The sequence below is a fragment of the Garra rufa genome, chromosome 1, assembly GCF_049309525.1.
Source record: "Garra rufa chromosome 1, GarRuf1.0, whole genome shotgun sequence".
Classification (NCBI taxonomy): domain Eukaryota; kingdom Metazoa; phylum Chordata; class Actinopteri; order Cypriniformes; family Cyprinidae; genus Garra; species Garra rufa.
In genome coordinates this window covers 64722715-64749480 of record NC_133361.1, presented here as the reverse complement: position 1 = coordinate 64749480, position 26766 = coordinate 64722715, and the positions used below count along the sequence as shown (strand labels likewise).

Below are 26766 nucleotides of genomic sequence, written 5' to 3'. Positions count from 1 at the left end.
TGACTCCTTTTTTCTTCTGGGAAACATGTAAGTATCTTCTGTAGCTTCTGAAGGGCAGTACTAAATAAAAATAATTGTGATATTTAGGCAAAACAAGAAAAATGTACACATTTTTATGCTGTTCAAAAGTTTTCACCCCCAGGCATCGTGTTTCCTTCTGAAGCGTCAGCGAGTGTTTGAACCTTCTGTAATGAGTCCCCCAGTCGTCCTCGGTGTGAAAAGATAGATCTCAAAATCATACAGTCGTTGTTGGAAAGGGTTCAAATTCACAAAAATGCTGAAAAAACAAGGAGGATTTTTCTGAAGAACAGCAGGCAGTTCAGGACGGGGTCGTTTTTATAAATTAATTTCTCTTCTGGACTACATGTAAACGTCTTTTATGTGAAATATCTCATTCAGGTCAGTATGAAATAAAAAGTAACATGCATTTTGTATTGATCCCTCTTATTTTGGTAAAATAATTAACATTTTGCAGATTCTCCAAGGTGTGTGTAAACTTTTGACTTCAACTGTATGTTACGACTGGGCAACATAAAATTACACAATCATAACTTTTTTCATTACTCAGACATGTTCAGACAATCCAATTAGGGGTGTATGATATGAATCATCTACACTAATATCATAATGGTTCTTTGTAGAAGCTGACGTTATCGAGTGAGTCACTTGGTTCGCAAAAAAACAAACACTTCAATAAGCTATAAGTTACTGTATGTTACATTTTAGACACAATATTGTTTTTTTTTCTTTTTTTTTTCTTAATTTGGCAATGAAAATAATCATTTTAGCTTGTCTTCTTTTATCTGTTTTTTTAAATTAGCTGCTGTAATTGAAGTTCGAAAAAGTACACTCACTCACTAGTGGGTTCTTTTTAATTTCCCCACAGAAATGAATGGGTGTCTATGGTAACCAGGATTTATTTTGTTGCAGATTCCCTGATATTATATTGTTTTTGTCCCAGATCTGCACTTGGCAGCTGAGCTGGGAAAAACCCTGCTGGAGCGCAATAAGGAGCTGGAGGACTCGCTGCAGCAGATGTACATCAACAATGAGGAGCAGGTGCAGGAAATCGAGGTACGGACCAGCCGGACATCTGCAGCAGCGTCATGAGCTCAAAAAGTGTTTGTGGCTGTGAATACATTATTTCACCATCCAAAACATTCACATAATTATGCTTATTTATGTAAGGCCACTGCACTATTAGACGTGTCTCTAAACCGAGTTAATAACCATCAAAACAAACGTTGTTTTACAAAAACTGAGAAATACCCTGCATGTTATTTCTGCTTTCTTAAATACAATTGCAATTCTGCATCCTGTTTGCTGCCTAGAAATAAAATGATTCTCAATTACATTCCTAATTGCGCTCAACCCTGTCCTGACCTCTGACCTGCATGTCTCAGTGAAGAATCATTTCTCCTGATTTCCTGTCAGTGCTTGTCTCCCGATGAGCCAATTACACATCAGCATGATGCTAATGGAGCACACGAAGCGTGTTTGTTGATGAGGCTGTTAGCTGAGCGCATGCGGCGGGAGGCAGCCGTCGCCTGTCTGTGTGCCAGATCCGCTGAACAAAGACTCTATTACTTATCTGAGAACAATGAGGTGCTGTTTCTCAGATCTGTTCGAATACTGGCCTCATTCGGTATGGATTGCACAACATTTCGATATTTCAAACCGGTAATGCTAGGACTGTTATGTTTTGGCTGCAGCCTTATGAATTCGAGCACTGAAAAGATGAAGTGTAAGGGGTTTATGGGTCTTAATCTTAGTTAAGGAAGGTTCAGAGAAATACTGAACACACAAACACATTTCACAAGAGATTACCAAGCTTCCCACATGAATATGTCGTTTTATAATGGCTTGAAAACGGGTGCCAGTTTTGTTGAACAGTAGCTTCTTTTTCATTACCGCTCAAATTGCGTGAATCGAAAATATGCCTAATTTCTAGGGCTGTCGCGATTCGTTGATTCTAATCGACTATTAGACTAAAATCCTCGCTTTCATTTTGCCTACGTCAACTAACCGGCAAAATACCGGAAGTAGCGTATTTCACAGATGAGACTCTATGAAGAGCATTATTAGACTGTTTCCAAGACTGCATTATATATTAAACCCATTTAAAAAAATCATTATCGAGCATAATTGTGAATTCACGATTCAGTTAAATAAATATAGATGCAGATATGCAGAATATGCAGATTTAATATATGTGCGTCAATTATATACATGCTTTTGTTTTTTTTTATTTCAATAATAATAATATGTATTTTAAGTTATTTTAAAGGCTCTTGTTCACTTACATCTATATTTTTATTACCACAAAAAAGCCTAATTATAATTATAGAGCCAACATTCAAATTTTTCTATACTCTGTTTTAATGGTTAAATTATTATTATTATTATTTTTAATCAAAAAGTCTGTCTAGTTAATTGAGTTTTACAGTTTTATTTTTACCAAATTCTTTTCCATTGCTTTTTCTGGATTGCATTTTAATGGTTCCATTAAAATGTAATAATCAAAAACATCTGCAATTAATTGATTTAATTAAAATTAAATGGGTAATTAGTCATTTAGATTAATTGATAAATTCGCCGATAGATTAATCGATATAAGAATAGTCATTAGTAGCTGCGTTTAATAACTCTTTAAATTGCACAAATTGAAATTGCGAATTAAAAATACACCAAATGCAAATGCGTCAATTGCGCAAAAACTCCCATATATCGCAAAATCTCAAAAAGCTTATATGAGATGGTTTTTCAGGCAATTCGAAAAAGGAATATTTCGCAAAACAGCAATGGAAAATATAAATTAAATATAGCCATAATCCCACAAAAATCTGTTGCCATGACTTATCGCGAGAGGAAAAAATTACGTTTCAGTGGCAGAACATTGGTTAATGGAAATGCCGTCATTTCGCAATCATTTTTAATCAACATTTATAAAATAGCGCTAAAGTTTTGTGCAAATCTGTAATGGAAACACATCTAGTGGCAGCCTTACTAATTGCACAAAAACTCCCATATATCACAAAAAAGTTTTTATGCTCACATGAGCTGGTTTTTCAGGCAGTTCGAAAAAAGGAATATTTCGCAAAACAGCAATAGAAATGTTTTTTCCGTATTTACAGGTCACATTCGATTAAATATAGCCATAATTCCACAAAAATCCATTGCATCGTGAGGAAAAAATTGCGTTTCAGTTGCATAACATCGGTTAATGGAAACGCCATCATTTCGCAATAATTTTTAATCAATATTCATAAAATAGCACCAAAGTTTTGTGCAAATCTGTAATGGAAATGCAGCTAGTGGCAGCTCTACTAATTTTGCAAAAACTCCCATATATCGCAAAAACATTTTTACACTCGCATGAGGTGGTTTTTCAGGCAATTCAAAAAAGGAATATTTTGCAAAACAGCAATGGAAACTTTTTTTTTTTTTTTGCATATACAGGTCACATTCGATTAAATATAGCCAAAATCCCCCCAAAAATCTGTTGCCATGGCTTCAGTCACATAACTTTTTAATCTATATTTATAAAATAGCGCCAAAAATGTTTTTACACTCGCATGATATGCCCTTTTTTTAGGCAATTCGAAAAATAAATATTATGCAAAACTGCAATGGAAACATCTTATGTTTATACCAGATGCGTCATGGATTGTTTAAGTTTCAGAATTGGCTCTCTCCGTGCTGCTTCTGTAAAGATAGATGTCTACGTCTCCTACGATTAAAATATATGGCTAGTGCCGTGGCTTTAACATGCCTAAACCTACCAACATCTATTGCCATTACTTCTCGCAAAAGGAAAAAAATATATGTTTCAGTCTCATAACATCAGAAGACCTTATTCCTCGGCTGGGATCGTTTAGAGCCCTTTGAAGCTGCATTGAAACTGCATTTCGGACATTCAAACTAAAAGATAATATTTTCCTCAAAAAGTGACTGAAGAAAGAAAGACATGAACATCTTATCTCATAAATTATAACTTTTTGTTCTGGAAGTGAACTACTCCTTTAAGTTTCGATACATTTATGCTAGGAAATTTACAAAATATCTTAATGGAACATGATCTTTACTTAAAATCCCAACGATTTTTTGGCATAAAAGAAAAATTTTGACCCATACAATGTATTGTTGGCTATTGCTTGCTTATGGCTAATCCAGGGTCACACATATTTCTTGGCAGACTTATGTGTGTCTGTTTTTGTGTCAGTATTTGACTAAGCAGATGGAGATGTTACGTGAGATGAACGAGCAGCACGCAAAAGTGTACGAACAGCTGGATGTGACGGCCCGAGAGCTGGAGATAACCAATGAAAAACTGGTGCTGGAAAGCAAAGCTTCTCAGCAGAAGATTGACAGGTCAGCCATATGTTATCAGAGCATCATGGAAAACCATGAGAATCTCAGAAGTATTGGCACTTCAGTACCAAAAAGGAAAAATGTGCTATAATATCAGTTGTTCTACTGCATCTCTCTAACACTAATAGCTTCCTCAAATCAGAAGTCAGGCAAAGACTCAGCTCATGAATATTAATTTGCTCATGCTGACTTTGCATTATAACCTTCCTGGAGCCACAATCAATTAATATTCATGAGCTAAACCTTCGCTATAGGAGCATTTTATTATTATCTGACTAGTTCCCACTTACCATTTTTTTGCCTTCTGGGAAAATGTAGTGATACTGTCCAACACTATAGCCTTTAGGTTTATATTCCCTTAACTGTATTCCCTTTCCAGTTATTGAAATTATTCAGGGGTATTTAAAATATTTAAAGGGGCGATTGTACATTTCTGTGTTATCTGACAATCCACTGGACAGTTCCAGAGAACCGTATATTTCTGGTATGTGACCCGATACATAAACTGCTTAGTCTGGTCTTACTAGTCCAGTCACAGTCAAGACTAGTCACATCTTTAAAGGCATAGTTCACACAAAAATGAATCACCCTCTTGTCGTTCTCCTCATACAGATTGACAAGTACTATGGAGATGCTGCAGGGGCAGGTGGACACGCTTACCGCTCGCGTGGAGGAATTGCGCACTTTGGAAGAGCTCAGGGTTCGCCGAGAGAAGAAAGAGAGGAGAAAGACGGTGCACTCGTTCCCCTGCCTCAAAGAACTCTGCACCGCTCCAAGGTACGTCCCGAATTATTACATCTGTGCTGGAGAGATGTTGCGTCATTAAAAAATGTGTCCACAGGGAAGGATGACAAAGAAACAATATTTTACAATGGAAAAACAGCCATTTCCAAGAAAGAAAGAACTGAATGAAAAAGACCTTAGTCAGGGTAGTGAGGGATAGAAATATAGTGTAAGTGGAGTTTTGAACATTTCATGTGATCAAAAAACTTTATACAGTGCCTGCCATTGTAAAGACTGTCCCTCACAGCCTCATTTTTATCATGAAATTCATAAAATACGTTGTTATTAGTGCTGTGCAAAGATTAATCACATCCAAAATAAAAGTTTTGTGAATATTTATTCGTTAAAAAATATGCATAGTTATATTAATATAAGTTATTTTATATTTAAGTATATTTAGTATATAAATATTTTCTTAAATATATAAATTCATGTGTTTGTATTTGTATATTATGTACACAAAAACTTTTATTTTGGATGTGATTAATCATTGCCCAGCGCTAGTTTTTAATCGTAAAATTTATAACATTTTATCAGAAAATTCCATATGGCATCTAACCTGACTAAGGTTTATTGGTTGTAGTTCATTAAAGTCTGTAATCAAGAGGTTTCTTACCCATTATAATTCAATTGACACATTTATGAACAATTTGATGCTTTTCAAAATGCATTTAAAGTAAAATATTAAAATAAAGGTCCGACAGTCATGAATAACCAGAAATCAGAGAACTTAAAAAGATTACTCTAGGCAATTTGCTGCAATACAAAGTTTTGTATCCTTATGTTTAGACCTTTTTTTTTTTTTTTTTTTCCTTAATGCACCTTATTGCAATCTTTGGGCGAAACAACAGACTTCTCTCTGGTGACATCTGCCGGAGCTCTTCAATCGTTTAGTCTTCATAAATTTAATTTTATCCCCTGCAAGATCACATTCATAACGCCCACATCTCAAAATCCAATTAGCCACCAATGCAGAGAACCAAATCCTGCCCTACATTTTGCTTTTTCAAAAATCTATTAGTTGAATTGATGTTAAAATACAAAAGATTTGTGACCCCTGGACCACAAAACCAGTTTTTAATTGAATAAATAAGCTTTCTGTTGATGTATGGTTTAAGATAGGACAATATTTGGCCGAATCTGGAATCTGAGGATGCCAAAAAATTGAGAAAATCGTCTTTAAAGTTGTCCAAATGAAGTTCTTAGAAATGCGTATTACTAATCAAAAATTAGGTTTTGATAGATTTACAGTAGGAAATTTACAAAATATCCTCATGAAACATAATCTTGCCTAATATCCTAATGATTTTTGAGTCAAAATTATAATTTTTTCTTTTACGCCAATGTTGGCTATTGCTACAAATATACCCATGCTACTTACAACTGGTTTCTATGTCTATTACACTGGGACTTTAAGCATGCATATTGTTTAACATGATTGTTGGTTTTAAAACCACATTTCCTGTTCTCTGGATCCATCATTGTGTTGTCTTTGTGCCTATGGTTTGGTGTTTCTTTTGCAGGTACGAGGATGGTTTCATGGTGTCTGACCGGGGCAGTGGTGACCTACAGGAGTGTCAGCCCACGGATGAAGAGAACGAACATCTGCGTGTGATGGTGTCATCTTTGCGCGCAGCTGTGGCGGCCGAACGTGGTCGGCGTGAGGCTGCTGAGCGGGAATGTGGTGCGGTGTTACAAGAGTTTGAGCGCCTTGAACAGCGCCTCATGGGTGCAGAGAATTGCCAGCGGCGCGTACACGAGCTAGAAGCAGAGCTCCAGGAGATGCAGCAGCTCCGCAAGTCCCGAGTCTGCCTGCTGAGTGGAGACGATGGCCTGGAGCAGACACTGCTCAACTGCGCCCCCGAGACGGACACGCCGGATGATGCAGTTATGGCTGGAACGCAGAACGGGGATGCCAATGATGGTGCTGCACCCGTCCGGAAGAGTTGCAGTGATACGGCTCTAGACGCCATCTCTGCGGTTGATGCCTCAGGTAGACGCAAAGGCAGCTACGCGCTTCATGCCAATGGTGTCCGGAAGAGGGGCATGTCCATCCTCAGAGAGGTGGATGAGCAGTATCACGCTCTTCTAGAGAAGTACGAGGAGCTGCTCGGGAAGTGTCGGCGCCATGAGGAGAGTCTACGCCATGCTGAGGTGCAGACCTCCCGGCCCGTGTCCAGGGACCCGTCTATGAAAGAATGCCGGGCCGCGGAGCCCCAGCGGCCGCCCACTCCGCCGCAGACGCCCTCGACTCCAGAGGCCCTGGAGGGCATCAGCCGACAAGTGGAGGCTGTGGACAAGCGGCTGAGCCAAAACACTCCAGAGTACAAAGCCCTCTTCAAGGAGATCTTTTCCCGCTTGCAGAGGACCAAGAGCGACATCAATTCCACCAAAGGGAGGAAAGGTGGAAAATAGCCTATTTTGCTCTTACAATTCGTGCCACTGATTTCTTTCCCTCGTCCTTCATGTAATGTCTTACATTTTTTTGTAAACTACCGTCAGATGTTTAGATACGTCTGTTATTTAGTACTTTCACTCCTGAATTATTTGGTGCCACATATCAAGAGACAAATGGTGGTTTTCTGAACATTTTGAGTCTAATGTGCTTTTGCCGGGTTGGCCTTTTAGGGTAGACCATATTACTCGCTATCGGTTTAACTGTAACCATATTCGTCCTAAAGTTAATCAAGCACAGGAAGACATGATGCTTATCTTCGCTGATTATTTCCTTTTCTCACATGTATTACATGTTATGAATAACCACAGGGTTGTGTAACCACTTTTGTTCAATATTAAATCACACTTTGCTTTATAAGGTTGTTTGATACGTTTATTACCTTGAGCATGGATGAACGAGTGAGTAAGTGGACTGATCAGGATGGATCTGCTAGGTTTGTCTAGATGGAAACCCTTGTTCTGTGACAAAATCTTTAAAAATTACAGTAAGCAACCCACCATAAGTCAAAATGTACCACCTGATGTGCACTGCACACATAAGTCTAATCTTGATGGTTTTATGTATTGTCTAGGAGTTTTTGTGAATAAGACCTTCAGGAATTAAAGGTGCCACAAGGTACTAGATTGCTACGAGGAAGCACTAGTCACTGGACTTGCTAAAGTTTATCAGGTTAGTTTCATCAGTTCTTCTTCAGAAGATACTCAGAGACTTGTTATAGGCACTTAATAGTAAGAAACACCAACAAGCAGAACTCTGCATTGCAACTGGTGCTTTTAGTACTAGAAATTCTGACTGCAAAGTTTCTCAAAATTTGTTTCTACATTGGCCAATTTTTGGTGTGGTGACCCCTCATAAAGCTAAAAGTATACTTCTCTTGGCTGCTTGCAGCCCAATTTTTGTGTCCTTGAGGACCAGTGTCCTGTGGAGTTTACTTCAGTTCAGTGGCCCTCCAGAACTGGATTTGAGAAACCCTGGTTCCATTCCTCCATTGACATCTAGTGCAGATGAACCAGTTCAGTACAAGCATACTACCTAGTGCAGGGATGAGAAACTCCGGTCTTAGAGAGCCAGTGTCCTGCAGAGTTTAGCTCCAACCCTGATCAAACTAATCAAGGTCTTAAGGATCACTACAAAATCACAGGTAGGTGAGCTTGACCAAGCTTTAAGCTAAACTCTGCAGGGCAGAAGCCTTCCAGGACTAGATTTGAGGAACCCTGTGGTTCCATTCCCCTAGTGACAAATAGTGTAGATCATGGGTTCTCAACTCTGGCCCATGAGATCCATTTTCCTGCAGAGTTCACTTCCAACCCTAATCAAACACACCTCAGCAGGTTAATCAAGGTCTTTAGGATCACTAGAAAGATACAGGCAGGTAAGTTTTAACAAGGTTGGAGCTGAACTCTACAGTAAAATGGGTCTCGTGGGCCAGAGTTGAGAACTCCTGGTGTAGATGTTCAGTGCAAGCGTACTACCTAGTGCAGGGATGGGCAACTCCGTTCCTGGATGGCCAGTGTCCTACAGAATTTAATTCCATTCCTCCATTGACAACTAGTGTAGTCGAACCTGTCAAGTGCAAGCATACTACCTAGTGCAGGGATGGGCAACCCTGGTCCTGGAGGGCCAGTGTCTTGCAAGAGTTTAGTTCCATTTTTCTATTGGCAATAACTGCAGATGAGCCTGTTCAGTGCAAGGATGGGCAACTCTGGTTCTGAAAAGCCAGTGTCCTATAGAGTTTAGCTACATCTCTAATCAAACAGTTCAGGGATCAGAACTAAACTTTGCAGGACACTGGACCTCCACAAGGTAGTATGCTTGCACTGAACCATTTATTGTCAGTGGAGTATACTTTGAAAGACTGGTGGGCTCAACTGTGCGCTTGATGGGAGTAAAAGCAGATAATCGAGACTCCTAACCTTGGTGGCACCAAGTTCCAACAGTGAAGTTTTGCAGAACAAGGCTTACCATCTAGACGCCCCCTGGTGAAGTAAAACAAAAAAACAATGGTACAGCATTCATGTTCAATGGAAGACAAAAGAAACTGTCTGTTCTGAACACTTTAATGTTGACACAGGTGAACAGTAATCTCCAGCTAGTATAGAGATAAGTACAAACAGATGACGACAGAAGCAGCATTCTGGACCAGCACAACAAGCTACTACTTTGCAGGCCATGTCGCCAAAAGGAAAAAAGAAACAAGCGTGTATAAAAACAGTACAATTATGCATGAGCGCATCCTCTCTTGTTTGAACATTGAGGTTAGATTACACCCGGACTGGAGCTGAGAGTTTAGATTTAGGTTCACTCCAGACTTGTCCCACTACAAATGCACCTCCTTTAGAGTCTTGACTTTCTTTCCTTTAGGTTAACACACCGAGAGCAGCTCGTAGTTGTCAATACTTGGAGGCACAGTCTATGGTGTTGGTCATTTTTTTTTAGTGGAGTTGTTCAATACTTGAGATCTGTTAGTGAAAACAGCCCTTTTCTGCTTTCGAAAAAGGTCCTAACTGGCAACTCTCGTAAACCGCAAGCAAAGGGCACATTCTGCAAATGAAGCGCCAGTTGTCTTTGGAAAGTGGAGTGGGGGAAATGTTCGCTCTGCAAGGTTCACTAACTTCTACCGGCCTTCAAGTTTGGTCCATTCTGAAATCGAGCCAATTAATCGAGGCAGGAGGTGTGACCGCCGTAAGTCGGTAATGCACCGTAGCCTCTTAAGGACAGAAGATCTGATTGGATTTAAACCTAGATGCTAAAAGGCAGCTCCTCAATGTCTTGCTACAGGAATCGTTTTTAAGGCCACATGGCGATGAAATGGTTAAACAAAAACCCCTACGCAGGGCAAGGCTGATTCTTAGTACGGCTCCCCTAGTGGACGGGATCTTCAGATCCGGCAAACCCTACATATCTAAAACCATATTTGGACACGCATTCATACCAAGAGCTTAGTAAAAACCTGCTCCGCCATATCGCTAACATTTCTACACCTACCCATGCTACACTAACCCTAGGCTCATCTCAAAGGCATTGACACGTTCCCTCTGGGCAAAGGCAAACTTCTGAGTTGTGAGAGAATGCCAGTGGCAAAACATCAGCAAGTGGCACCTTCTCCCATGTCACTCATCAAGGCAGATCATGGTTAAAAAGAAAACAAGGAATGTCGGAGAAAGGAATGACGCGGGATAAACAGGGACGGGTTTAGGACACAAGAGGAAGACTGGGGCAGTGAAGATTACTAATAACAACCATGTCAAAAGTATCCATGAGGTTTTTTGAATATTTTTTTTTTCCTCTGTTTTTACTTTTATATACAAACAAACCAAAACACAAAATATGGATTGTGCACGTTTTTGTTTGTTTTCACATATATATTTCATGAAAAGCCTCAATACTCATTGGGAGGGAAAGATCTGGGAATATGGAGGGAGGGAAGGAGGGATGGATGGAAGAAAACTGTAGGAAAGTGGACGGAGTGAGAACGATCCTTTTCCTTTAAATCGGTTAAGCAGTTAATCCAGGATTATGATGTTGATGATGCTGATGATGATGATGATGATGATGATGATGATGATGGAGGTAACTGGAGGAGGTTGTACAGGAAGAAAAGGAAGGAGGGAGGGTGGAAGGAAATAGGAGAATGGCAAGAAGGAAATGGGGGTTTGGAAACAGCTCAATCTTTCCAGTCCTTCTTGATGTTGAGGTTCCATTCCCAGGACAGGTGGTCGTGCTTGTCGTCGTCGGTGAACTTGGATTTAATGTTGTAAGTGCCGCGGGCCAGCATGCCTTTGGGTGCCTCCTCCAAGGGCGTCAGGAACTCGTATTCGTTCGGCCGAGGCCCGTAGCTGCCCACCATGTAGTCAGACTTGTCAACTGAACAGAAATGGGTAAAGAGGTTTAAATGAAATGGGGTAGATCATACAAAATGCATGTTATTTTTTTATTTAGTACTGATCTGAAAAAGATGTTTCACATAAAAGACATGGTATAGTCCACAAGAGAAATAAAAGTTGACACTGTTCAAAAGTTTACATACACTTGATTCTTAATACCGTTGTTACCTGAATGACTTTTTCGGTTAAACCAAAGAATTTGTGGGATTGTTCCATTCAGGACGGGGTTTTTATAAAGTATTTTCTCTTGTGAACTATTTGTAAATGTCTTTTATGTGAAATATATCATTCAGGTCGGTACTAAATAAAAAGTAACATGCCTTTGTAAAAATTAACATTTAGCAGATTCTCGAGACGTATGTAAACATTTGACTTCAACTGTATGTTACAACTGGGCAACATTAAAAATTACACAATCATAACTTTTCATTACTCAGACATGTTCAGACAATCCAATTAGGGGTGTATGATATGAATCATCTACAGTAATATCATAATGGTTCTTTGTGGAAACTGACATTATCGAGTGAGTCACTTGGTTTGCAAAAAACAAACAGTTCAATAAGTTACTGGATGTTACATTTTAGACTATTGATTTTTCTTAGTGCAACATAGTGATGTTTTATCACTGAATGAATCCACATTTAAACATTCCTACTTCACGTTCATTTGTGCATAATACTACACACAATCTAAACATACTGAAGGTAGATGTTGGTGAACAGTGGAAAGTAGATTTCCACATCCAGTTCCTTAAAGAATTTGAGGTTTTTCGTCTTACATAAAACAAAATCCCACCAGAAACAGCACAGGATTTGCATAATAGAATTTCAATGATTATAGAAGCTGCTGTAAAAGTGGTCCAATAACTCTTTTACAGTGCCTTGCAAAAGTATTAATTTTTTTCCACATTTTGTTTTGTCACAGCATTATGTTAAACTGCTTTAAATTAGTTTTCCCCCCACATCAATTTACACTCCATACACCATAATAATGACAAAGCAAAAAACAGATATGCAAATTTTACACATTTATTAAAAATAAAACACTGAAATAAGTACGTTGCATAAGTATTCATACCCTTAACTCAGTACATAGCGGAAGCACCTTTACAGTCTCAAGTCTTTCTGGGTATGGTGTGATAAGCTTTGCACATCTGCATTTGGCAATTATCTGCCATTCTTTGCCTCTCCTTTTCACCTCTCAAGCTCTGTCAGCTTGGATGATGGCTGGCAGACATTTTCTAGAGTCCTAGTTGTTCCAATCATCTTCCATTATGGATAATGCTTCTGTGAACCTTCAATGCATCAGATTTTTTTCTGAACTCTTCTCTAGATCATTGCCTTAACGCAAGTCTGTCACTGAGCTCTACAGGCAGTTATCTTGACCTCAGGACTTGGTTTTTGCTCTGATATGCATTTTCAGCTGTTAGACCTTTTCTGAGAGGTATATGCCTTTCTAAATCAGACTCATTCAAATGAATTTGCCACAGTTTAACTCCACTGGAAGTGTAGTAACATCTAGAAGCAATATGAATGCTCCTGAGCTCAATTTCCAGTGTCCCAGAAAAGGGTATGAATACTTATGCAACGGGATCTTTTCAGTTTTTTTATTTTCTAATAAATTTGCAAAGTTGTTACAAACCTGTTTTGTGCTTTGTCACTATGGTGTATGAGATGCAGATTGATGTGGAAAAAAAGTAATTTAAAGCAGTTTAACATAATGCTGCAACAAAACATGAAAAAAAATGAAGGGGTATGAATACTTTTGCAAGGCACTCATCTAAGCAAACCAAGAAAGAACCAGAAAATATCAGGGCCGTATAACTAATTTCACTCCAAAATTAAAAGAAAAGTTAAGTAGTAAGAATAATTCGGTTACAAAACTTGGAAAGCAACACATTGAGGTAAAATGTACCCTGAACGTGACTATCGTATTGTAATTTGTAACGAACACTTACTCTTCACCCCTTTCCTATAGGTCTGCTGTACGTACTTCAACCCCGAGACGATCTCTTTGTTTACCTGTGAACAGATAAAAATGTGTGGGATGTCACATTATGTTTGCATACGTGACCCTGGACCACAAAACCAGTTGTAACGGTCAATTATTTAAAAAAAAATTGAGTTTTATACATCATCTGAAAGCTGAAAGCCGAGATACAGCTATTAGAAAATCTGGAATCTGAGGGTGCAAAACAATTGCCTTTAAAGTTAAACGTTCTTAGCAATGCATTTTACTAATCAAAGTAAGTTTTGATACATTTATGATAGAAAACAATGTACAAAATATCTTCATGGAACATGATCTGCACTTAATATCCTAATGATTTTTGCCATAAAAGAAAAATCTATCATTTTGACCCGTACAATGTATTTGTGGCTATTGCTAAATATACCTGTCATGACTGGTTTTGTCGTCCAGGGTCACACATGTTGCTTACATGCAGTCAAATAGGGCCAGTGTCAATTGCAGCACTTTTTAACACGTGACGGGGAAAAAACGTGGAGTAATTTATAAATACAGAGAGTTCGAGCTTCAAATAAGAGGATAACCTCAACAAACGTGGAAGTGAACTGGATTATCCACTTACTGGCACTAACACATGGTTATTAAATATAAACGATTCCTGAATTTCTAGTAGAATTAACTTCTAATATGTGACCCTGGACCACAAAACCAGTTATAAGGGTCAATATTTGACATTGAGATTTGTAGACCGTCTAATAAGCTTTCCATTGACGTTTAAGATACGACAATATTTGGTTGAGATACAACTATTTGAAAAATCTGGAACGTTTTGATATATTTACGGTAAGAAAATTGACTAAATATCTTCATGGAACATGATCTGCACTTAATATCCTAATGAATTTTGGCATAAAATCATTCATTTTGACCCATACAATGTATTGTTGACTATTGCTACAAATATACAAATATAATATTGGTTTTGTGGTCCAGGGTGACAATTACAGTCACGTTACTATGAATTCTCATACTAAGTTATGCGATAGCAATTACTGCATCTAAATGTTTCCAGTTGTGTTATCTAACCTTGAAGCTGATCTTTATCCTGTACTCCACTCCTTCCTTCAGCACAAACGATTGCTTCTTAAAGACCTCCAGGTCACCTGAGAGTGGAACAAACACACAACTTAGTATAGCTTTTAAAACAACAAAACAACAGTTCTAATAGAAAGGCAAGGATAATACTATTTGAATATACTGTTGACATTCAGAAAAAGTCTTTGAAAACCTGTTGAACATGAAATGTCACTCTTCTATCTTAAAAACACAGGTTTCAAAACGGTGTTTTTGCAGTGATGCCATAGAGGAACAATTTTGGGGTTTCTAAAGAACCTGTTAGCGAACAGTTCCATAAAAGAACAATTCTGAAGAACATTTGAAAAATTGAAAACTACCTAGAAGCTTTTCTGCATTTGAAAGGTTCCATGGAATGTTCAAGGATCTTCACAGAACCATTGATGCCAATAAAGTTTTATTTTTAAGAGTGTTCAACAAAAGCATTTTAGGAGCACATTGTATACGGAAGAAACACATATGGCCAATAAAATCCTGAGTCAGGAATGGTTGATTTCATATGACGGTGGTGTTTTATGTGTGAATGACAGACTGCAGTTGAATGATGTTTCCAGCAGATGGCTGCAGGACACATACCCTCTTCATCTGCTCATCTTCCCTCTCTCTTTCTCTCACAGCGCTGAGCTCTCACTTTCAGGCTGCTATGCTTTATCTGGGTCATGTAAGATTACATCGCACTACAGGTTTGGCTTAGGCAAAATATAAATAGAGTTTACTGATAAAGGCATGAATGATTACCTCAGACTGTTAAATCACAGCATTCTATGTAATGTGATGAGATTATATTAGATGGGGTATTTAAATATTTGAAAACTTAGTGTAGAAGTCTTTCAAAAACAGTATTTGTAACGATCATTATTAAAGCTAAAACACACAGGAAACAGGTTTATGCTCCTGCGTCACTCAAGTATGTTGATCAGTTCAATGAATATGCACAGATTCGTGAATAAAAGCTTAAATCTGTTCATCATAGAAAGCATGTGTCTTTTCAAGTATCGGATTAAACCACTTTATTCATATGGATCACATTTACTTGCTGAAATTACTGCGTCAGACTGTATCTCATTGCTAGTTTTACTTGATCTTATTTGTGCGTTCAACACTTTAGACGACAAAACTATATGGGTATTTACTCCCAGAGAGTTACTGTGAATGCATGTGCCCGCTGGGCACCATTTTCCTGATGGCGAGGGCCCGCCATCGCTGCTTGCAGCTATATTTTTACTTGATCTTATTGGTGCGTTCAACACTTTAGATGACAAAACTATATGGGTATTTAAGGTCAGATTTTAAGATGGTTTAGATCCTACCTGTCCAACAGCGAGATGACAGAACTCGCTTCCTGTTTGCTTTATTTTACAAAAGCACAAGTTTACCATCATTAACAGTTCTAATAGAAAGGCAAGCCTAATACTATTTTTATACTATTGACATTCAGAGAAAATCTGAATATCACTTTACAAAGTCTTTGAAAACCCATTAATCATGTCATTTCACTCTTCTACCTTAAAGGAACACTCCACTTTTTTTGGAAATGGGCTCATTCTCCAACTCCCCCTGAGTTAATAAGTTGAGTTTTACTGTTTTGAAATCCATTCAGTTCCATCCGTTCTCCTGTTCCGGCAATATCACTTTTAGCATAGCTTAGCATAGATCATTGAATCTTATTAGACCAATAGCATCAAGTTCAAAAATGAGCCTATTTCCAAAAAAAGTGGAGCGTGTTGTTTGCTTTATTTTAAGAAAGCACAAATGTTCTGTTTTTACTGTGAGCATGCAAAAATAAAACTAATGATAAGTCGACTATTAGGGGGCCGCTCTCTCTCTCTCTCTCTCTCAAAAAACAAACAAACAAACTATATTTATAGTCTGAAGATGAGCAAAAGTCTTAGTTTTAAATTATGAGTAAATGTGAATAAATTCATTCTTTTAATTTCTGGGTGAACTAACCATTCAACAAACCAGGTTAATGTCTACTCACTTTGCAGATCAAGGGTCAGCGGAGCCGGAGCCGTCTCGCACATAAGAGTTAGCCGTGTCACCTGAACGTTGGTAATGTTGGGATCTGCTAAATAAACACAACATACAAGTACATAAGGAAAGCCATAGCACAATATTCGTATCCTACGATAGACCTCCTCATTCTGAACAACTTCATCTTTAGAATTACTGCTGTAAACCATTTGTTACCAATGATTGAGAAAATGTAATAAAAAAAGGGTATTTTTGCAAACTAATCCTAGGTTTTTCGCTCAATCTGAAGAAAAAAAAAAAAAAAGTGTTGTACAATTCTCCTGACTCTATAGGTCAATAATTATAAAACGTTGAAATGAAATGTACCCTTTGGGAAGCTATAACCGAGTTGTTTAGTTTAGTCCAAACATAACGAAAAGCCTATAAAGCCTAAATGAAAACTCAAAACTTCATGAAACCTGGTGAGCACCTTGTATATTCAGGGAATAAAACTGTTTTGTAAAATGGGAGGTGACTATTATGAAAGGGATTTTTTTTTCCATTTTGAATGACAGACAATGAAAGTTTGACTTCCTTAGGAATGTCTGAAGCTGACGACTTCCAGAAACGCTGTTTGTTTGAGCAGCTCAAAGTCTGGCTCCACTAATGTTGTGAGATCTGTTTGTTTTGCTGGACAATAAAAGACAGTGAGCGGGTGCTTGTGGGAAACATGTTCTATAAGCAACTCATGTCAACTTTACTTTTTGTTTAGAGTACAGCCTGCAGTCCTACTACTGACGTCCATGTGAACGTAGGTACTGCGGAAGCACCCCGCTGACGCTTATTGTAGCCCATCCATCATCCTCACTGTGGGAGCTGCTTCATTCACTCTACATTAAATAATGAGATTGATGCTCGTGATTAAACGCCTGTCTCTTCAAATAGCTCTTCAGGTGATGGGATGAACCATAACACACAGGGTTATTGTAATGGCCGACTGCTGATAAAAACGAAAAGGAGCAGGAACTTGAGATGTGTGACCTCGTTTTGGAGCGCTGTTGTGAGGGTGCTGACAGACGGCGCACAAGGACAGCAGCCGGAGGCGTTGAGGCCCCGTCTGAGAAGCGTTACCCAAGAGTCTACAGCTCTAGCCCAGAACAACATGATTTACTCAAGTAGGACACATTCCTGGATCAACATTATCTGATGGAACAACATGCGTATCTGGATGAAGATCACATGCTAATTATTTTGACAAATATTACAGTCGGACTGGATACCAGCAACTAGCTCACGATACAAACTACAGTTCAGTACATCAACGATGCAACACAATATTAATATGCATCAAGTTCGTTTTGGTTTTATTAGGGGTTCAAGCCTATTGTAATTGTTAGAACTGCTAAGGATCAGAAATCTCCATGTAAAACTGATCAGGCAGACCAAACCGTAAGTCATAGAGACTTGAAACTTGGAGGAACGGTAGTATTCACACCGTCTACAGCGTTACCAAAGCTGGCCCCAATTGGCCTGACAGGGGCGCTACAGTGATCAAAAGTACAAAATCACTCATAACTCCTTAACAGTTCATTAAACACTCAAGTGTCACACCTCGACTTCTTGGTCCTAAGTGCCACAAGTGGCTATAAGGACATTAGCGTATCTCAAAGAACATGGCAGCCATATGCTGATGAATATCTGAGCACCTATTAGACAAGGTAAACAAAGGCCGATTGGAACGAAATTTGGTGGGCCTGTTTGACATACGGTCCTAAAGGTCTGTGAGAAATTTGAAAGAAATCGGCCACTGGGGGTGAGCAATATTGAATTTTTTCCTGGGCATACACGATTGTATACTGTGCGTTTTTTCACACATATGCACAATATTCGTATCTTACTTGTATTTTATCGCTATTTTTGCGAACTAGTCCTAGGTTTCTTGCTCAATCTGGTAAAAAAACACTGCTGTACAATTCTTTGGACTCATAGGTCAATAATTATTAAAAATGTTGACATTTACCCTTTGGGAAGCAACAATGTGGTCGTTTAGAAAAGAGGCGTGTCCAAATATACTTAAAAGCCTATAAAGCCTAAATGAAAACTCAAAACTCCACGAAACCTGGTGAGTCCATGCAACAGGTGATTTTAAATAAGCAAGCTGAGGTTTAGAGAGAGTGGACCATAGCTAGCATTACAACAGTCATAAAACGTTAAAAAAGGTAATGTTTCTACGGTGAATTACCTGGATTTGCTAAAAATGCTTTTAAATCATTGATTTGTCATTATAGGCTTGATAAATAATATTTAATGCTTTTTTTCATGTGTTTAAATGCCTTGAAGCGCTTTAAACCCAGAAATCGCTATATTTTTATTTATTATAATTATTTATTTTATTCATTTTTCCAAAAAAAAAAAAAAAAAAGGATTCAATTCTGTGGCCTAAAATGACATGTGATGAAATCAATAAATATTAGAAGCATTATTTTTTCCCCCTTAAAATTTTAAAAATGTAATTATGCACATTGCCAAAGGGACCAAACTTTTTAACTATGAAAAGTTTGGGGTCGGAAGATTCAAAATGTTTTTGAAGGCACTTGCGCTCAACAAAGCAGCATTTATCTGAACACATATTCAATAAAAACAGTAATATTGTGAAATATTACAATTTAAATATTACTCCAGTGTTCAGTGTCACATGATTTTTCAGAACTTATTTTAATATGCCGATTTGCTGCTCAACCATTTCTTATTATTACCAATTTTGAAAACAGTCGTGCTTCATATTTTTGCGAAAACCCTCTCTTTTTTTAGTATTCTTTTATGAACAAAGTTCAAAGGAACAGCATTTATTTGAAACAGAAAGTTTTCACTAGGGCCCTATGATTTATGCTTTTTGATTACTAAGATTTATTTTATCCATTAAAATGGAGCAAGAAAATTTTTAATGGAAAAGTACGAAGTCCTAAAAAAAATGAAAAGTAATTTGGGAAAAATCAAAACAAATTTCAATTTAATGTCACTTTTAATCAATTAAATGTGCTTTTACTAATAATAAAAATAATAATAATAAAAAGTTTTTAAGTCACACCACATGACTTTTTAACCTAAACTAATCGTCCTTTGAAACAATATTAAAACCCTAACTTAGAAAAATATGCATGTATTTTTAAATAAATAAGCACATAAACAGACAAAATGAGCTGTCTTATGTAAGCGGCCCATGAGGCTGAAACCACACCTGTAGCTAATGCCAAGACAAACTAGTCAAATAAGCTAAAAATCAAAGGGTGTTGAAGGAAGAGCTAGTCCATGGGATGAATTCTGGGAAAGGGACTGTTGCGTAGAAACTTTCACCAAACTAGGTCAGAGCAGAGAAAGCGTGTACAATAAAGCGACACACACCTGCAATAACAACATTGCAGTTGCCCAGCAGCGCCTCCTTGTACTTGCGAAGGCTTTCGTCATCTTTGTCGAGTTCCTGGATTTCCTGAAGGCTCTTCTGGGCCGGCGGCTTGTAGTTGACGGCCTCGCCCTCTTCGTTCTCGGCTGCGATTGCGGCTAGCTGCTCTGGTGTGGGCTCCTGCTCGGCCATGATTGACAGCTGGAGGAAAACACAAACATACACAGATTAGAGAAGAGGAAACAAACACGTCTTTACCAAACGAAAGCTCAAATATCATTAGCAGGGGAGATCCGACCCATTTAAAAAGTCATGTGATCGGTTCTTCCAGCATGTTAATTTTTAATAATATTAATGAATTTTAAACGAATTCACACACACACACACACACACGTACGCACGCACGCAGAGAGAATCCAAACTCCAGCCAACTGCGGCTGGACTGCAGCGGAAAAGGACTTGAGAAAACGGCCTAATGTGGGCATCTGTATTCAGCATTATTGCATTAGTGGTCAAAGCCAATTACTGCAGGAACTCAGAAGACACAAACACACACACATACAGATAAAGGATGTCAATATTTTAGGTTGACAGTGATTCAAATCAAGTCATGTTTTTTTAGGGTTCAAATTTCAAAATAAATGTGCAAAATAATTGCATCTTTAATAATAATTTCTCTTTTTTGTGGACCAAGTCTACATTTTTTGGTTGGCATTCATTTTGAGATAATATTTGGGGGATGATCGCACCAGATCAGCAGGTTGGGCATGATGTTAAATTAGTACCATTTAATAGCAAATAAAGTAAATAGAGCACCATTGTTCTGAACATTATAATTAGTTTAGGGAATTATTTGAGCCACGTCAAATTCCTGAAGTGTCAATGTGGTGTAACCACCATTCAAGGAGCCATTTTGTTAACATTTTGCAAGAAGATCCTCTGGTGATACTAACTGCTGCATGCAAAGGTTAGTAACTCTCTTTAAAATGGCTTTTATATAAAAAACAAACTATGATATACACTATTGTTATTTTAAAATATTTTTAAAGTCTCTTCTGCTCACCAAGGCTGCAATTATTTATAGAGCTTCCAAACGATTAGTCGTGATTAATCGATTCAAAATGTACAAGTGTTTATATACAAACATTTTTAAAAATACATAGATGTGTGTGAATTTATATATACACATAATAAATATACATAACTCTCACACATATAAACAAACTTTTATTTTAAATCGATTAATCGCGACTAATCGCTTTTCAGCTCTGATTATTTAATCCAAAAATCCAGTTTAACGTTTTAAGGCGTCCTTGTTACATGTGTTACATGTATTTACTATTATAATAACAATTAATGATGCATAATTACATGTAAGTAACCCTAAACCGAACACTAATCATACAGTAAGTACATTTAGTTAATTAATATTACTCAGTACTCAGAGAGAGAGAGAAAAAAAAAAAATAATAACACTGAATTTGGGGGACAAAAAAATAAAATGGATTTCAAAGGGCCCCAAATGTACTCTTTAAAAAAAAAAAAAAAAAACAGACAAAATTAATTAATTAAATCAGTCATTAAATACAGTTTTATTTTGAACAAATGGTCATTAAAAAAAAAACAAGTTCTTCAGAAATATTCTTCTTAATAATATTCAGACTACATATACTGATTAATAAACATAAAAACAACTTCTGGAAAACAAAGACATTTTATATGGCATTATTATTGTTACAATTGTAATAAGTTATTAAATTAAGTTTAAGGAGTAAACATTAACATAAAAAATAAATTAAATCATTAAAACAGAAAAACATCAAATGTAAAGCACAGAATTTGGGGAAATAAAAACAAAAAATATTTCATTTATTTAATAAAAAAATCTGATAAAAACAACTTAATTAAAACAATTTATTTATTTAAAAAAAAAAAAAACTAACACTGAATTCAGGAAAAAAATAAATGGATTTCAAAGGGGCCCTAAATTTGATACTTTTAAAAACAAACAACAAAAATGACAAAATTAAACAATTTTTTTTTTAACAAATGGACATATGACTGAAATATTTTTCTCAATAATATTCAGACTATAGATACTACAGCTGAAGATTTTTTATAATGTTTCTGCTCACCAAAGCTACATTAATTGGATCAAAATCACAGAAAAAAAAACTATAATATCGTAAAATATTATTTGTTTTAAATAACTGTTTTTTTATTTGAATATATGTTACAATGTAATTTATTCCTGTGATGTAAAGCTGAATTTTCAGCATCATTACTTCAGTCTTCAGTGTCACATGATCCTTCAAAAATCATTCTGATATGCTCAAGAACTAATTTAATTCTCAAGAAACCGTTAATATTTCTGCGGAAACTGTGACACTGTTTTTCAGGATTTGTCTGCTGAATAGAAAGTTCAAAAGAACAGCATTTATTTGAAACAGTAATCTTTTGTAACATTATAAACATCTTTCCAGTTACTTTTTATCAATTGAATGTGTCCTTGCAGAATAAAAGTGTTAATTCTGTTCTAAAATAAAAATCTCAGGGACCCTCAAACTGTTGAACAGTAGTGCACATGCTGTAGATTTACACACTTAATGCAAAAACAAACAGAAAAGCCAATGCAGTTCATTTCACAAATAAATGACTGAGATTTATCTCCTGAAATCTTACTGGCTCAATCGGAGTAAAGGGTCATTGCAAGATGTTTACATCAAGGCCATAAGGCTCATCCTAATGTCTCCAAACAGTGTGGCCTTTTAAAGATTTACGCCTAATACAGAAATTAATGCAGGGGATGTCTGGAAAACACTTGTGCTGCAATGCAGCAGCTTTGGAACAGAAAGTGCTGGTGTTCTTTCTCTCGCTGCTAGCGTGCTAAAGTCAGCCGGAGCGCTGGCCCAATACAGCGAGAGCTTCACCTTGACAGCAGCTTCTGTAGTTTCCTGTTCTGCAGAACTGCAGCCGCTCTGCTTAGAAAGGCACCTCACTGTGGCCATTTCCTTTCCATACATGGTATTGGCGTGCTAAATGCACAAAATCACACTCATAACAGAACTCCATCACTTTCAACTGGCTTTGACACACCAAACATGCATCTGCAGAAGACCGACCACAGCTAGTTGCATTTTTTACCAAGTTTTGAACAAATCTAGCGTACAAGAAGTTAACTAGATTTGTAGCAGATTTGTTTTAGAAATACTATCTGCAGAGCTGTATGAATACCACAAGAAAAGCTATTTACTTTTATAACATGGAATGCCAGAATTGGCAATAATAATAATAATAATATTTAATATTTATGTAATTAAAAAAAAAAAAATCACAGTTTACTGCAGTGAACACAAAATCTATAAATAAAAACAGACAACAGAATTACTGAAAAACAATCATTTTATAGGCCACTATTGTTGATAACATTGTAAGAAATTATTAAATTGTTAAATTTTAATGAGTTGAACTGATTAGACATTGTTTTGGATTTTTAAAATTACATTAAACTTTTAAAATCACAATGAATTGCTGTGAATAAAGTAAATACAGACAGATTTTTAAAAAAAAATATATATATAAAATTGAAATTGTTAAAGTTGAATGAACTGATTAATTTAATTTTAATAATCAAAAACAATGTCGAATCAGTTCAACTTGAACAATTTAATAATTACTACAATTTTACCAATAATAGTGCCCTATAAAATGTTTGTTTTCAAAAATTCAGTTGTTTAGATTTTAATTTATTTGCTTTATTCATGGCAATAATGATTTTTATATTTTAATTTAATTTTAATAATCAAAAACAATGTCTAACATATTAAAATCATAATTTATTGCAGTCAATACAAATAAATAAACATACAACATGATTTTTTTTGGGGGGGGGGCATTAAGACATTATTATTGTTAAAAATGTAATAAATTATTAAGGTTTAATGAGTTCAACTGATTAGACAGTTTTTGATTTTTTTTTTAATTAAAATGCAAAAAAATCATTGAAGTGAATACAATAAAATCAATCAATCAAATAAAAACACAACAGAATTCTGAAAAACCAACATTTTACAGGGTACTATTATTGACAAAATAGCAATTCTTTTGTAAAATGAATTTTTGTAATAATTAATATTAATTATTAACCATTTTTGTAATAATTAATTGTAAAACAGTTCAAGTTGAATGAGTTCAGCTCATTAGACATTGTTTTTGATTATTAAATTAAATATAAATATTCAAATCAATTTATTGCAGTGTATACAATAAACAAATTAATTAATTAAATCAATTAATTAAAAAAACAACAACAGAACTCCAGGGGAAAAAAAATCAGTAAGGCATTATCATTGTTAAAATTGTAATAAATTATTAAATTGTTTAAGTTTAATGAGTTCAACTGATTAGACATTGTTTTTGATTTTTAAAATTACAATATTAAAATCAGAATTTATTGCAGTGCATACAATAAATCAATCAATCAAATAAAAACAGATAACAGAATTTCTGAAAAACAAACATTTTATAGGGCACTATTATTGTTGAAATTGTAATATTGTTTGTAAAACTAATTTTTGTAATACTTAATATTAAGTTTACTGAGTTCAACTCATTAGACATTGTTTTTGATTTAAAATTAAATTATAATATTAAAATCAATTTATTGCAGTGAATACAACAAATAAATAGATACTTAAAAACACAACAGAATCTTTGAAAAACAAACATTTTATAGGCCACTAATATAGATACAATTAAGAAATTATTACATTTAATGAGTTTAATGACTTAAATTATGAAAATTAATTTAAAATAATAAAACAGAAACCAGAAAAATACAAATGGGCTATAAAAATTAAAATAAATTAATAAATAAATAATAAGAAATGTTGGTCAGTGAAAGCAGGCCCTTCAGAAATGTTCAGGAGGTTGCATTTTATTAATATTAAATACTACAGACAATATTTGTTTAAATTTTGGGGTTTGTAACATATTTTATGTCCACTATTTATTTGATCAAAAATATAGTGAAACCAGTAATATTTTAAAATATAATTACTATTTCAAATCACTCTTTTCTGATCTAATATATTTTAAAATATAATTTATTTCTGTGGTATCAACGCTAAATTTTCAGCATCTTTACTCCAGTCTTCAGTGTCACATGATCCTTCAGAAATCATTCTAATATGCTGACTTGCTACGTAATAAACATTTCCATCATACTTTTTTCTTTTTTTCAGGATTTAGATGAACTAAATTCAAAAGTAGCGATAAATGCTTCTTAATAAAAGTAAGCATTTCATTCTAATTCTAATAAAAACTACCATTTAAAATGAATGGGACATAACATTTTTTTAAACCTTTTTTATTTTCAAAACAATAAAAAATAATGCTCTAAAAAAAACATTTAAAAATCAGTTAATTGCCGAATTCATATTTGGTTACATTCTGCCTCCACGTGCAAGTGTTTGTTACCCTGAAAGGGCCCTTCAAGCCGTCAAGAAGAGAAATTCCACTTTGGCTGCCAACAGCGTAACAATTTCTATAAATCCAACCGCTTCTTTCAAACAAACAGTTAAAGATCTGCCAGCGAATCTTACAAACTGTTGTAATGAGGACCACATATGAACGAACACACAAGATGCGAACCAAGCGAGCCAGTGAACAACAAGCGGGGGGAAAAAAATAAAATCCTGCAGCATATGGTGTACTAGAACAGCCTGTAGGTTGTGTATATCAAAGACAGATGTTGTTTGCGCAACACTTCGGGAGACTCCCAAACTTCTCCCCTCTTTGAGCAGACACTTCAATCTGGTGAATGAGCTTGTCTCATGAAAACCCACAAAGATGTTTTCTGCGCTCTCTCTTATCATTAAAACAACTATAAACTACAAAACGACACAATGTAATCAAAACAGCATAACATTTTAGCAAGTCATCCTGGCATCGTCAAAGCAGTTCTCTTGTAGTTTTGGCAAGGGCTGGTTTTGGCCACGGTCAGACAGGAACTCAGATAACACTGAATGTCTTTTTCCATTCGGGGCCCCTGAGAGCGAGAGAAAGGCCGTTCTTCATCAGCGAGCTCTGGCACGCTGCTCCAGCGGCCGGGGATTGAAGTTTAGGATCAGAAGGCAGACAGACGCATGATGGGTTGCCATGTTTCTATTAGCACTAAACCAGGCGTTATCCTGGAGGGACACCTTACTGCAAAGTCTAGCTTCGATCTATCTGTCCAGAAGTTTCTAGTGACGCTGAAGACACTGATAACAGGGCTCTACAGTTCCAAAACTACTGCGTGCGACTATGAAAAAATATTTAGGAGCACCAGTGCAACTGACCTGATCAGCATTTTTGGGTTTGCTCTGAGAGGAGCTTCAAAGGTTTTTATGTTTTTTTGCAATGTTGAGTAATGTATCATAGACATATCTGACGAATCCTTTCATAAACAAAGTGCAGAGTGCAAAGTGCAGAATGAAAGTTTGTGAGATCGCGATGAACTAAGATGAGTGACAGCTTTTAATGCTCTTTAAGGGAGTTTGTAAATGAGATAGTGATTTAAATAAACAAGAAGTTAATATTAAGTCTATTTTGGCAACAAAAATAGTTTGAAACAAGTCACAACTGAGCCGCTGCGCATCTCCGTTCAAACACAGCGGCGTTTCGTTTATGAATGAACGTGCGTTTTAAATTAATCTAGTGAGTCAATGAATCAATTTCCCATTCATAAAGACAGCCACTTGCTTTATTCCTGAATAAATCAGCAGTTTGAACGAATCAAATGAATGAATGATTCAGTAACTAAATCAGTG

At 36.2% G+C, this 26766-nt stretch overlaps 2 protein-coding genes across 3 annotated transcripts in view; one reads left to right on the top strand and one right to left on the bottom strand.

Moving 5' to 3' along the window:
* Positions 1–7969, top strand: part of cdr2l (cerebellar degeneration-related protein 2-like) — an 18073-nt gene extending 10104 nt beyond the window's left edge. Inside the window, exons 3-6 of the mRNA XM_073843863.1 lie at positions 962–1074; positions 4223–4371; positions 4984–5148; positions 6678–7969. Coding sequence (XP_073699964.1) covers positions 962–1074; positions 4223–4371; positions 4984–5148; positions 6678–7569 — 1319 coding nt within the window. The 3' untranslated portion in view covers positions 7570–7969. The remainder of the gene's footprint in view (positions 1–961; positions 1075–4222; positions 4372–4983; positions 5149–6677) is intronic.
* Positions 7970–9653: 1684 nt separating this feature from the next.
* arhgdia (Rho GDP dissociation inhibitor (GDI) alpha) overlaps positions 9654–26766 on the bottom strand; it is a 34873-nt gene continuing 17760 nt past the window's right edge. Inside the window, exons 2-6 of one of the 2 annotated variants that reach the window (XM_073843871.1) lie at positions 19957–20155; positions 16583–16669; positions 14554–14630; positions 13457–13520; positions 9654–11476 (exon numbers count right to left, since the gene is read on the bottom strand). In XM_073843871.1, the coding sequence (XP_073699972.1) occupies positions 11277–11476; positions 13457–13520; positions 14554–14630; positions 16583–16669; positions 19957–20146 (618 nt within the window). In that variant the 5' untranslated portion in view covers positions 20147–20155 and the 3' untranslated portion in view covers positions 9654–11276. The remainder of the gene's footprint in view (positions 11477–13456; positions 13521–14553; positions 14631–16582; positions 16670–19956; positions 20156–26766) is intronic. The other variant, XM_073843874.1, reaches the window with a different exon arrangement.